This window comes from Egretta garzetta, unplaced genomic scaffold, assembly GCF_000687185.1.
Source record: "Egretta garzetta isolate BGI_Z169 unplaced genomic scaffold, ASM68718v1 scaffold108, whole genome shotgun sequence".
NCBI lineage: Eukaryota > Metazoa > Chordata > Aves > Pelecaniformes > Ardeidae > Egretta > Egretta garzetta.
The window spans coordinates 107,240-118,172 of NW_009260614.1; the positions used below are offsets into that span (position 1 = coordinate 107,240).

The 10,933-nt window shown below is 56.2% G+C and overlaps 1 protein-coding gene across 1 annotated transcript; it reads right to left on the reverse strand.

The window, feature by feature from the left end:
* Nucleotides 1–2,235: 2,235 nt before the first annotated feature.
* On the reverse strand, nucleotides 2,236–6,080 carry WNT4 (Wnt family member 4; the record flags this gene model as incomplete). Its single annotated transcript, XM_035900621.1, has 3 exons — nucleotides 2,236–3,153; nucleotides 3,498–3,629; nucleotides 5,807–6,080. Coding segments are annotated over 3 exons (1,239 nt in total), but the record flags the coding sequence as incomplete, so codon positions are not given.
* Between the last annotated feature and the right edge of the window lie 4,853 nt (nucleotides 6,081–10,933).

Here is a 10,933-nt window from a genome sequence, read left to right on the forward strand (position 1 = left end):
CGCAAGCTCATGACTTAATAGACAAAGTAAATAGGAAAAAAGGCATTTCTCTCCCGCCCCCGGTGCTGAAATTTACAGTTGTGAGAAGAGCCAGAGCGCTGCGGAGCCAGGGTATCTCCGGGTGACATTTACAGGGCTCAGCTTTCATCGCAGCTTGAAAAAAATCCCTTGCATGAAGATTATCTCCACGCTGATCGGGATTGTCTTGTTCAGCTTTGGCCTTCATCCTAGATGGACAACGAGCAGAAAACTTGGCCAGTGGCCTGGGGTCCGTGGCCTCCTCAGCGTGAGCTGGGAAGAGGAGGAACAGTCTCCAAGGTACTTGAGAACTTGCAGCCTTGGGGGGGGGGGTAAAGAGATGGAGCTGGGGGGGGTGAAGTTTAGTTCCTCCCCTGAGGATTTCACACTGCACCCTTGGCCAACCGAGCCATTGAGAGGCAACCCCCACTCCGCGCTGCTCTGGTGGGATCTCTGGTTTGCATCGGAGTGGATCAACCCAAGGTGGCCCCACCTTGGGGGTCTCCCCCAGGTGCCAGTCCCCTTGCCACCTGGCACCCTTTGCTGAAAGTTTTGTAGAGCTGGGGCTGGGCAGGCAGGAGGGAGGCAGCCGGGGGTGCTGGGGGGATGCCTCGGTACAAACCTCTCTCTGCCTCTGTTGTCAGCAGCCTCCCAGCCGGACGGTGTCTGGAGGCCTTCCAGCGACCACAGGCTCTCCCCCAGCCCATCACTGCCACAGCACAGACAGGATTTAACGTATGTCTGTGCGTTCCCCCAACCTTTCCCCTCTTAAGATGAAGCAATGAAGAAACAAAACAAGACTGCAGGAGGGCTCAGCAACGCCACCCCATGCCGACCCCTCGCCATGCCGGGGGCAGATGTTCCTGTTGGCTCGAGGTGCCATTTCGAGGGTTTTTTTTCCTCTCCACTCCCTTTTTGCCTCTTGACTCTCAGACAAGTGGGTGAGGGAGAGAGGAACTGGTTCGCTTTCCACCTCCCCTCACAGTGCCCCTCTGCTTATTAGTTCTCCAAATATTTCGTCCTGCAGCCCGGCAGCAAGGACTCTGCGCTAACCGATCCCAGGCAGAGGGGAAGCCGGAGCGGGTAGGACAGCGCATTATCCTCAGGGCATCGCTCCAGGCCAGCCTGTAGGGAGCATGATAGGGCAGCAGGGACCCTGCTGCATGAAATCCCAGTGGTTGGGGCACACATGGCAGTGTCTTCCGGCTCACCCCTCCGCTCCCGCTGCCTGAGGGTGGCGGCAGAGCAGGAGCAGTGCCTTTCCCTCCAGCGGCATCTTTTCCCCCATCCCACCAATTGCTCCACTTTATACTCTTGCTTTTCTCAGCAGCCAGAGGGATTGGGACTGTCCCCAGAGCCCTCACCGGTGCTGAGAGCAGGCATGCGGAAGGAGAAGAGGAGAGGCGGCTGTGGGATGCTGGTGAGCAAGGTGAGGGCAATTCTGGGGCAGAAGAAAAGAAATCCCTTGGGATTTCCTCTCACCAGCTCCCAGCTGTATTAAGAGTCATTGGATTGCAAGTACCATGGCCTCTCCGGACCCTCTTCACAGTCTCCAGTTGAACAAGATGCTGGAGAAATGAGGGGGAAGGGGAGCATGGTGGGAACATCCATCGTGTCCACCAACAGCCCTGGGCAGCTGCTGAGGAGCTTCTGTAAATCAGAGTGGCTGCTGGAGCTGCTCCAAAACCCCTCCAATGCCCAGGAGGCCATCAAGCATCCCACACCAAGGGGTGCAGGAGTGTCCCACATCCCCCTCGATAACTGATTACCCTCACCATCCGCCCATCCTCTGCAACGTGCCTGGCTGCCCACGCTGCCTGCGCTCCGTCCCCTCCTGAGGCTCAGCCAGGGCTCAGCACATTCCTTATGTAAAAATGACTGCGATAGAAGATGTGATAGAAGATACTGAGAGCCTAATGCTAGCCTCGGCTTAACCACCTCCCCTTTGCAACGCTCTGGAGTTAGCAGGAGCTCGTCTGATGAGAGCGGGCATCACACAGGTCCCCAGCTGGCCGCCCAGAGGAGACGCGTCCCTGTGGGCACAGGACACCGAGGGGCTCTGGCTTCAGCAATAAATAAAGCAAGCAAACAAAACAAAATTTAAAAAAAAAGCCAACAATGATCAATTTTTTTAAACTTTAAATATTTTTTTTTCTTTAAAATCTGTTTTCCTCTGGGGCTCTGTCTCTGTAAAAGAGCTGTGCTCTCCCTGCAGCGTCTGGGTTACTTCCTCAGTCCTGGCCGTGGGGCAAGGGAGAAGCAGGGTCAGAGAGGGGGATGGCTGGGTGCTCCCCTCCATGCATCACCGGCACGTATGGATTTCCACCACCCGATGGCAGGGTTTGCACTTGACGGAGCAGCACCAGTGGAACTTGCAGCTGCACCTTTCCACAACCTCTACTTCGTCCGTATGAAAGCCTCGGCCGCAGCACATCAGCTCGCAGCCATCGATAGCCTTGGAGGTCTTGTTGCACTGCCGGCCACTGGTGCCCAGCACCCCGTTCTTGAGGTCGTGGTCACAGAAGTCGGGACTGGAGTCCAGGTAGACAAGGTCCTCGTCCGTGTGTGGCTTGAACTGGGAGTTTTTGGGCACCAGCACTTTGGTGGATCCGATCTCGCTCTGCTCAACCTCCGTGGCACCGTCGAATTTCTCTTTCAGGACATTGCCCACTTTGCGGAAGGGGGGCATGGCTTTCCAGCATGTCTTGAACTCGCACGAGCCTGACACACCGTGACACTTGCATTCTACCCGCATGTTGTTCAGGATTGCCTGGAGGAACAGACAGATGCAATGAGATGGGACAGTCAGCTCGGGTTGGACACAGCAGGAAGGGTGCGACCTATGGGTCTGGAAGGGTTGTGTGGAGAGCGATGCTGATGCATGTGAACCGATGGGATTAAATGAGGCTAAACAGGTTCCCGCAGTGGCCGCAGACCCCCCTGGGATGCTGCAGAGCCGCCCTGGCTGCCCAGCTTTCCCCCTCACCATTACCTTCCTCCCTGCCTCGTTGTTGTGGAGGTTCATTAATGCTCTGTTGGAAGAAGCCCCTTTGCTCCTCTCGCGGACATCGACAAAGGACTGCGAGAAGGCCACGCCATAGGCGATGTTATCGGAGCAGCCCGACCACTGGAAACCTAAGGCAGAGAGCACAGATGAGATGGATACAGCCAGCCTGCTGTGCGCGTCCTCTCCAGCCCTGCTCTTGCTAAAATACAGCTGACCTGCCCCCAGTTCTGTCTTGCTACTCACTAGGCTGAGCTGCCTAGGACTGGGGAAGCTGGGGAGTGTGGCTCTGGGGGCGGACACGGGCAAGATGCTTCCCCTGTCCCACGGGTGATGCTCCCAGATGCCTTTTTGTGGAACTCAGGAGGTTTACTTTTGCCTCCTTTCTGGATGGCTGCAGAGAGCAGGCGTTTCTATGCTTGGCCATTTTGCATCCCCACGCGATCATCCTGTCACCCGGCCCTCGCATGCTCACCCTGCGGGCTGCCCCCCTGCACCGTGCGGTCACATCCACACTTGTCCAGCTCGCCGCTGCTGCAGGCTCGGGTCACTGCGAAGGCCACCCCTGCCGAAGAGATGGCATAGACGAATGCTGCCTCCCGCGTCCCTGCAACAGCACAAACGATGGTGGGAAACGTGGCAGCAAGTCTGAGACACGTGAGAGGGCTTTCTGGAGGCGGTGCAACCGGGTGGCCAAAGGCCCTTGGTGGGCCGTTGCATGTGCGCCTCTTCCTTCCTAATGCTGGTGTTGCACATAAACCCCCATGAAAAGCTGGTCTGAACACTGGCTCTCGGTGAAATATGCTACGCAGAGCTATCAAGTCAAGCCCTTTGCTCCGTCTCTCCCTCCCAGTAAGCAGGACACTCATCCTCCCCATTCCCAGGCAAGCCGTTTGCTTAGCGCCCAGCCTGGACCAGTCTCAGCAGCAATGCCTTGATCCTGGGAGATCGTCTGTGGCAGTGAGAGCCCTGTCTTGCAATAGTGAAGGAGCTGGGAACTGCCCCACAAGGTTAAAAACATGAATGTGATGGGAAAATTATAACCTGGCAATGAAGGAGATGCAAAGGCTGCAGAGCCTATGTGGGGAGAGCTCTCCGGAGCTTATAGGGAGAGACTGTCATGCCTGGTGCTTGCAGGGCATCTCTGCCATGAAATCCCTCCTGCATCCAAAATAGTCGGCTGCCTTCCACATCCAGGAACATCCCCTTCAGCTGCAGATCCTTGCCATCCCCTCACACAGGGTCCTGTAGCTCCCAGCACCTCCCAAAACTACCCTGCGAAGCCCCCCTCTGCTCCCCAAATGCCTTGCAAAACCACGCTGTGCCCCAGGGTGCAGCCCCTTCCCAGCTCTTGCATGTACCTACGTGGTGCCGCACGGTTAGGAAGAGCTTGTTTGGGAAGTCAGGGGACAGCCCTGGGCATAAACACACAGGGCGGTGTGGCCAGGGCTCAGCTCTTGCAACACCCAAGTCCGCACTGTCCTCTGAGGCCGGTTGAGGACACAGCCCCTCCGTTTCCGAGCAAGGAGGGTTGGCATTTGGGGTAGTCCCGTGCTAGGGGTAGAGGGGGGGATGGCTGGCAAGCAGACATCGCCCCAGCTCGCTGCTCGGATGGAGGGCAGCTACTTTGGTGGTCGCAGCCCAGACTTTGGTGGCCCAGATGTAATCTGGCCCGGGCGGCAGTGGCTGGGGAGGCCCCAGCCAGTGCGGGGACTGAACTGCCTCCAAGTTAATCGAGGTTAATAGTAGGATCGTGTTGGTCGGTTTGTGCTGTGGCTGCCTAAAAAGAGACGACTTTTAGTTTCTGGTATTTCTGGTATTTCCAGTCCCTGAACCTTCACAAGAAGAGATCTTCACCCCTGTGTTGAGGGGAGGAAAGTCAAACAAGGAGCCGAGGCGGCGGGGCGGAAGGCTTTGGTCTATGGGTCCTGGGATGGGAAGTGAGACAGTGCATGAGAGATGGCAGTGGCACCCGCAGGGAGGCAAGGGCCACTTCGGTGGTCTCCAGGGGTTGCAGAGGGGCTTTCCCCTCCGTCGCCTCACCCCGATGCTCTGAGTCCTTTGCTTGGTTTGATCACAGCCCGGTACCTCTGGGATGCCTGTGTGCAGCTGGGGTCGGAGGGGCTGGGGGCTGCCCTAGCCATAAATCCCCTCTGAAGGCTGCCAGCTGGGTGGTGGTAGGCAATGGTGCTCTCCTTGGAGGGTCCAGCCGCGCCGTGTTTTACTCGCACCGGGCGGCAGAGGGCTGTCCTCCCAAGGTCTTGCCCAAAGACAGCTCTGCTGGAGAGCAGTGGGCCAGTCTGGCAGTGGTCACTGCTTCAGGGCCGCCTGGAGATGAGACTGAGCAAATCCAGCATCCTGCTGCAGCTGTGGCTTTGCGGAGTGAAGCTCCTGGGCTTGTCAGAGCAGAGATTAGACCTCAGGGTGACTTTAGGTCCCTGCTCGAACTTAGCATGTCCTGGTAAAAGGTCCAGGCTCTCTGGATGCCCTGGGCTGGTGCCTCCATGCAATGGGCAACTGCTGGGTGTGAAAAAGGTTTAGGAGAGGAAGCACCCAGCAGCTGCCAAGGGTCTGGAAATGCTGCCCCTAACGCAGTCAGAAGGGCCCTGCTGAAGTGCCCAGGGAAGACCCGTGTGCCCCAAAATCCAACACTGGGCTGTTCCCTACTTTCCCCAGCTGCTCGCTTCGGGGCAAGCAAGCAGAACTCGCCTGCAGCCCCCTGGACTGCCGCTGTAGCCATTGCCCCATGCAGCAGCACCCCAGGGACGTGTCCTCCCAGCTCACCTTGCGTTACCACCTTGCCAAAGACAGGCAGGGTGTCCAGCGTGGAGCAGTTCCAGCGGCGGTTGCGGAACTGGTACTGGCACTCCTCGATGGCCAGCTGGGCTCCACGCCGCACTGAGTCCATCACCTCCAGGTTCCTCTTGCACATCTGCACCTGGCGTTGGATCAAGCCCTTCAGCTTCTCGCAGGTCTCCTCCTCGGAGATGCTCCCCACGGAAGACAGCTTCGCCAGGTACCTGCCGCAACAGCCAGCACAACTGGTTAGGAGCAAGGGTTAGGGGAGCATGGTGTTCAGCTGGGACACCATGCACCACAGAAAGCGAGGAGATCTAGCTCCTCATCCCCTCCGTAGCTGAGACCTGGTGCCTGCCTGGGGGGGGGTCGCCTTCAATGTGCCACTGCTGTGGCTCTATGGGATGCATTTCTGGCTGGCAGAGAGCAAGCCCAAGCGAAATAACCATCCCTCTGCAGCCCAGTCCCCTGTCTCTCGGGGAGCCCAGCTGCTGGCTCCCCTTTGCCTCTGTTGCCTGCAAGGAAGATATTTTTGGTGTTGTCTGAATATGCCTGGTCAGGTCTCCTGAGTACCGGCACATCCAAGTGCTACTAGGAAAAGCCAGAGGTCTCTGAAGTCAGCCAAAACAAGCAGGACAGGAGCTGGGCTGCCAGCTCCAGCTGCCACACTGCTCCCGCAGCATGGCTGTGTGCTCATCGTCGCTGACAAACATCACCCTCCAAACCACTTCCCTCCTGGAGCCTGCTTTTAGCTCCCTCGGCCCCCAGCAGGCAAGGATGGCCTCTGGGAGCTGCCAGGCTTCCCGTCCTTTGGGATTCAAGCAGGGCCAGAAACTGGGAGGACAGAGCCAGGAGCCTGCACATGCTGGGCACCTCCTCCACCAGGCTGGCTCATGAACATGGCCGTGAGGTCCTTGCTGACCTGGAAAAGACTGGCCCTGTGTGGAGGTGAGCACATGCTCCGCTTTCCATCTCCCCACCCTCAGCAGAAGGGGTTACTCGAGTGACAGCATTAGGAGGAAGAGGCATCTTAGCCTTGTGGGGCAAGCACCCCACAAACTCTTGGCATCTCCGCACGGAGCATGCGGGCATGATGGTCCATCCTGCACATCCCAGTAACCTAACCCACCCTGCCCTGCACATGTGCGTGCTTGCCCAGTTCCCAGGTCCATCCTCCTGCCCCAGTGTCTGGATCCCGGAGGGTTTTTAAGATAGACCCTCAGAGCTTGGTCAGGCTGCTGGATAACCCCAGGTCTGCGCCTGCACTGGCACGCACCTAGCTGAGCCTCTCCTTCCCGTGGCTGCTGGCACCCGCTTTAAGCGACACTGCCTCTGGTGGAGCCCCATCCTGCTGTGGAGAAGGGAGATCCCTGCCTTGGACAGGTGAAATTCATGCTTGCACCCACTGGCCACACTGAGCTTTGATGTCCTCAGGAATCGCCCGTGTCAGCTCATGTTGCTACCTCGGCTGCACCGGGAGATGCGAGTACCAAGCAAAGGCTTTTTGGAAACCTCATTCCTTGACGCTGCATTTCCCAGCCCTACAGAGCTTGTGGGTTTTTTTGTTTGCTTGTTTTTTTCCTCCTCCTCCCAAGTTGCGACATCCTGCTAAGAATTTTTCCTTTGAAGCCCTGCTTGCCTCCGAGAAGTGACTGTGCAAAAGTGGCTCCTGCTCCCTGCCTGTTCCCATGTGTCCCAGGAGCCAGATCTGCTGACTTCAGCCACAAAATGAAGTTGTCACAGCCTCTTCCTCCCATTAGCTCTGCCAGTTTGCCCCAGGAGGAGAGAACAGGATTTTCTCTTCTGTGCATCAGCAGAATTATTCACCAGCTTGGTTTCACGTTTACAACTGGGGGGCCATGGGAGACGATGAGAAAGCTGGCTTGGCTTGCAGCGTCCGTGGGGAGTCTGCATGGCGAGCCGTCAGAAGGATTCGGCTTTCCTTGTGTGTGGAGATGACTTGGTGGAATGCCTCTCGGACAGCGGGAAGCAGCAGGCTGCCGTGGTTTCAGAGCCAAGTTCTTTTCTAGCCTTTATACCAGCTACGCATCTTTGCCCAAGGCTTTCTGCTCCTCCGAGGGCACAGCCCTGTTTGCAGAGGACCGGCTGCGTGGCTCCCTGATATTGGAAGCCCCACTGTGGCCAAACCCAGGGCTGTCACCTTTCTGCTGGCCCCCACACCATGCAATGAGCGTCCCCATGCTGCGGTCCTGGACATGGGGTGCACCAATTCCGCTCCCGCATCTCGCTGCTCTCGGCTGACCTGGGATGAAAGCAGCAAACCACCCTTGGGAGCTTTGGGGATGTTTGGTGCTGAGCAAGCCCGGGGCAGCTGCACCAGCACTGCCCCCTCCCAGGTCCAGCCATTGCTTCAGTTTGGGCACAAGGAAGCTGACCCACAGCGGAGTGGTGAGAATCATCCCAAGACCCCATGGATCGGTTGAGCAGCTTTCAGCCTGGAAGCCAAAAAAACCAGATTCTGCCTCTAGTACTAACCCCTTGTGCTGATTTGGGTTCCCCCCCGCCCCCTGCAACTGAAGCAGTGTTTATCACGCCAGGGAACCAGCGCCGGGGAAGCAGCACAGCCGGTCCTGCTGATGGGTTGGTGCCTGGTCTGACTGCAGGCACCTTGGTGGGAGAGAGCCATGCCGCAGGTGTAACAGCCACATTAATATCAGCTCTGCTCAGGATGGGGGCATCCTCTCCTTTTCCAATATATATTCCCCAGCTCAGTGGGTTTCTCCAGGCAATGGGGAGCTATAAATTCAAAGCATGCATGAAGAAAAGCACGGCGAGAGCCTTTCAAGCCTTTCCAAGTAGATGCGCCTGATAAGATGCCTCCCCAGCAAGCATTTAATGTTGTTTGGGATGATAAAACAAAGGCCAAGGATGCTTCAAAGATAGGTACAGCTCTCCAAGAACAGGTCTAGTCATTTGTTTTGCAAGGCAGGCAAATAAGCTGAAGTTATCCAGAACGGTGCTCTGGCCTCTCTCCCCCGTGACAGATCCTCTGGTTGCCATCAACCCTCCTCAGCCCGTGTATGCCCGCCTCTCCTTGGGGATGGAGGCAACTGTGCCTAAAATGCCATGGCCCCATCAATCTCTCAGCTTGCTACCAGTCTCCTACATCCCACGAGTACCACCACTACTTTCCAAATGAGGCACTTCTTTTGGGGGGGGGGGATAAGGCTCCTATCCTGGTCCCCGGCCCAGAAGGGATCCAGAGGTTGAGTCAAGGTTGTAAGGCAGGACTTTTGCTGAAGGACCTCGGCTTTGAGACTTTGTCACGGCATCTCTCCACCCCACGATCAGGGGCATGGGGCAGGAACATTTCATGTCTTTTCCCCTCCCTGGGGCAGCTGAAGGGCTAGATAAGATAAAACATGCGCTGCCCTCACCAGCACCCAAAGGTGCTTCCACCCCACCGCTCACAGGGTGTTTCTCAGGGCTGCGGAGCCCAAACAAGGCACCAAACCCATCCACAGCATCCCATGGTCACCATGGAAACTCAGCTCTGGCACTTTGCCTGGTTCTTAATGAGGACTTTGCTCCAAACTTTGTTTTCCTGGACTGAGGTGGCAGAAACCCCCGACAAAGCCTTTGCCTACCTGCACACACAGCAAGGCAGGCATGGCAGGAGGAAACCCAGCAGTCCCTGCCCTCTGCAAGCCCTCGGTGCAGCTTTCCATCCTGATATCGCATCATGTTTGCTGCGCAGAGCTCGAGATTATGGCTTAAGTCTCACATGCAGCCTCAAAGCAGCCCTGCTTGTGGAAAAATCCCCAAATAATAGCATATTTTCTTCCTTTTCCAAGACTGGGCAAAGAATGTTTCAAGGGGTGAGCTGCTGCCCAAGCCATTTGTTCAAGTTTTGCCTTCATGCTTCAGCAGTGGCATTTGTGTTTCTTTTCTCCTGCCTTTAAATCCAGAGGAGTCACTCACAGAACAAGCTCCCTTTTAATGAAAGTCATTGTTTTGACACAAAACTGCTGGGAAGCCCTTCCTTTTTGGTCCATCCACAGTAAATAGATGGAGATGGAAGCCCTCTAATTTAAGCAGCTGCAGTTGATCCAGCCCTGCAAGATGGCAAATAAGGAAACCTCAAACCCAGGGAGCTCTGAAAAAGCGGGGCAGGGGGGAAAGCCCTATTTAAATAAAAATTACAAGAATAATTTCAGGAGGAAGGCTAATTGGTGGCATGACACGAAGACGTTGGAAGAAGGGCAGCGGCTGACAGACAGAGCCAGAAGGGGAGGGGATTCCCTGCTGTGGGAAGGCGTGGAAATGGGAGTCATTGACAAATTCTCAATAGAGACGGGTCAGGGAAGATGATGTCATGGAGATAAAAGAAACACCAGAGATTTCTGCTATTTAAACAAATGAGTTTCAAGTGTCAGAACTCTTTGTATTGTCACATTTTGGGAATATTTTCCTGAAGATAACAATCAGAGCCAGGCCAGTGGCATCACCCCTCTATCACTTAGAGATGCTGAGAAGCCAGATGAGCTCAGAAGCTTCACCCTGTTCAGCAAACACTCAGCCTGCCTGGGGTACCTGCCTGGCCAAGGCCACAGAAGGCTCGTTCACGTCTTCAGTGGCAAAGATGCTCCAGCTCTACTCCTCTCTGAGAGGCAGCCTCTGCAAACATCCTCCCTGCTGGGGGAAGAACGAAGCCAGCCTGGGTCAGCAGCGCGTCTCCGTGCCTCTGGTGGCTGGACATATGGCCAGGTAGTGACTCAGGCTTGTACTTAGGATTGAGACTGCCTGTGCAGACAGGTTTCTTCTGAGGAAGAAAAGGTTTTTTCAGGATGGAAAAAACAAAAGCATGTGGAGATATCCAGATAGGTGCATGCAGACAGGGACAGGTAGAGACCAGGTACTGCAAGGAGCCGTCCTGCCACTATGGAGAAGGGGATCATCTTTTCCTTGTTGCCTTTCCCTTCCAAGCAGAGAGAAGGCATGGAGCAATGTCCCAGGGTTGGGCAGTCAAAGGATGCTCTAGGTGGGCCAGAGAGCCCCTGTGCTTTCTTGTGGTGGCCCGCACTGGGCTGAATACCACTCTCCCTGTGCCAGCAGGGCCAGGCTGGCAGGTCTCACCCACATCCTCAGCACGGT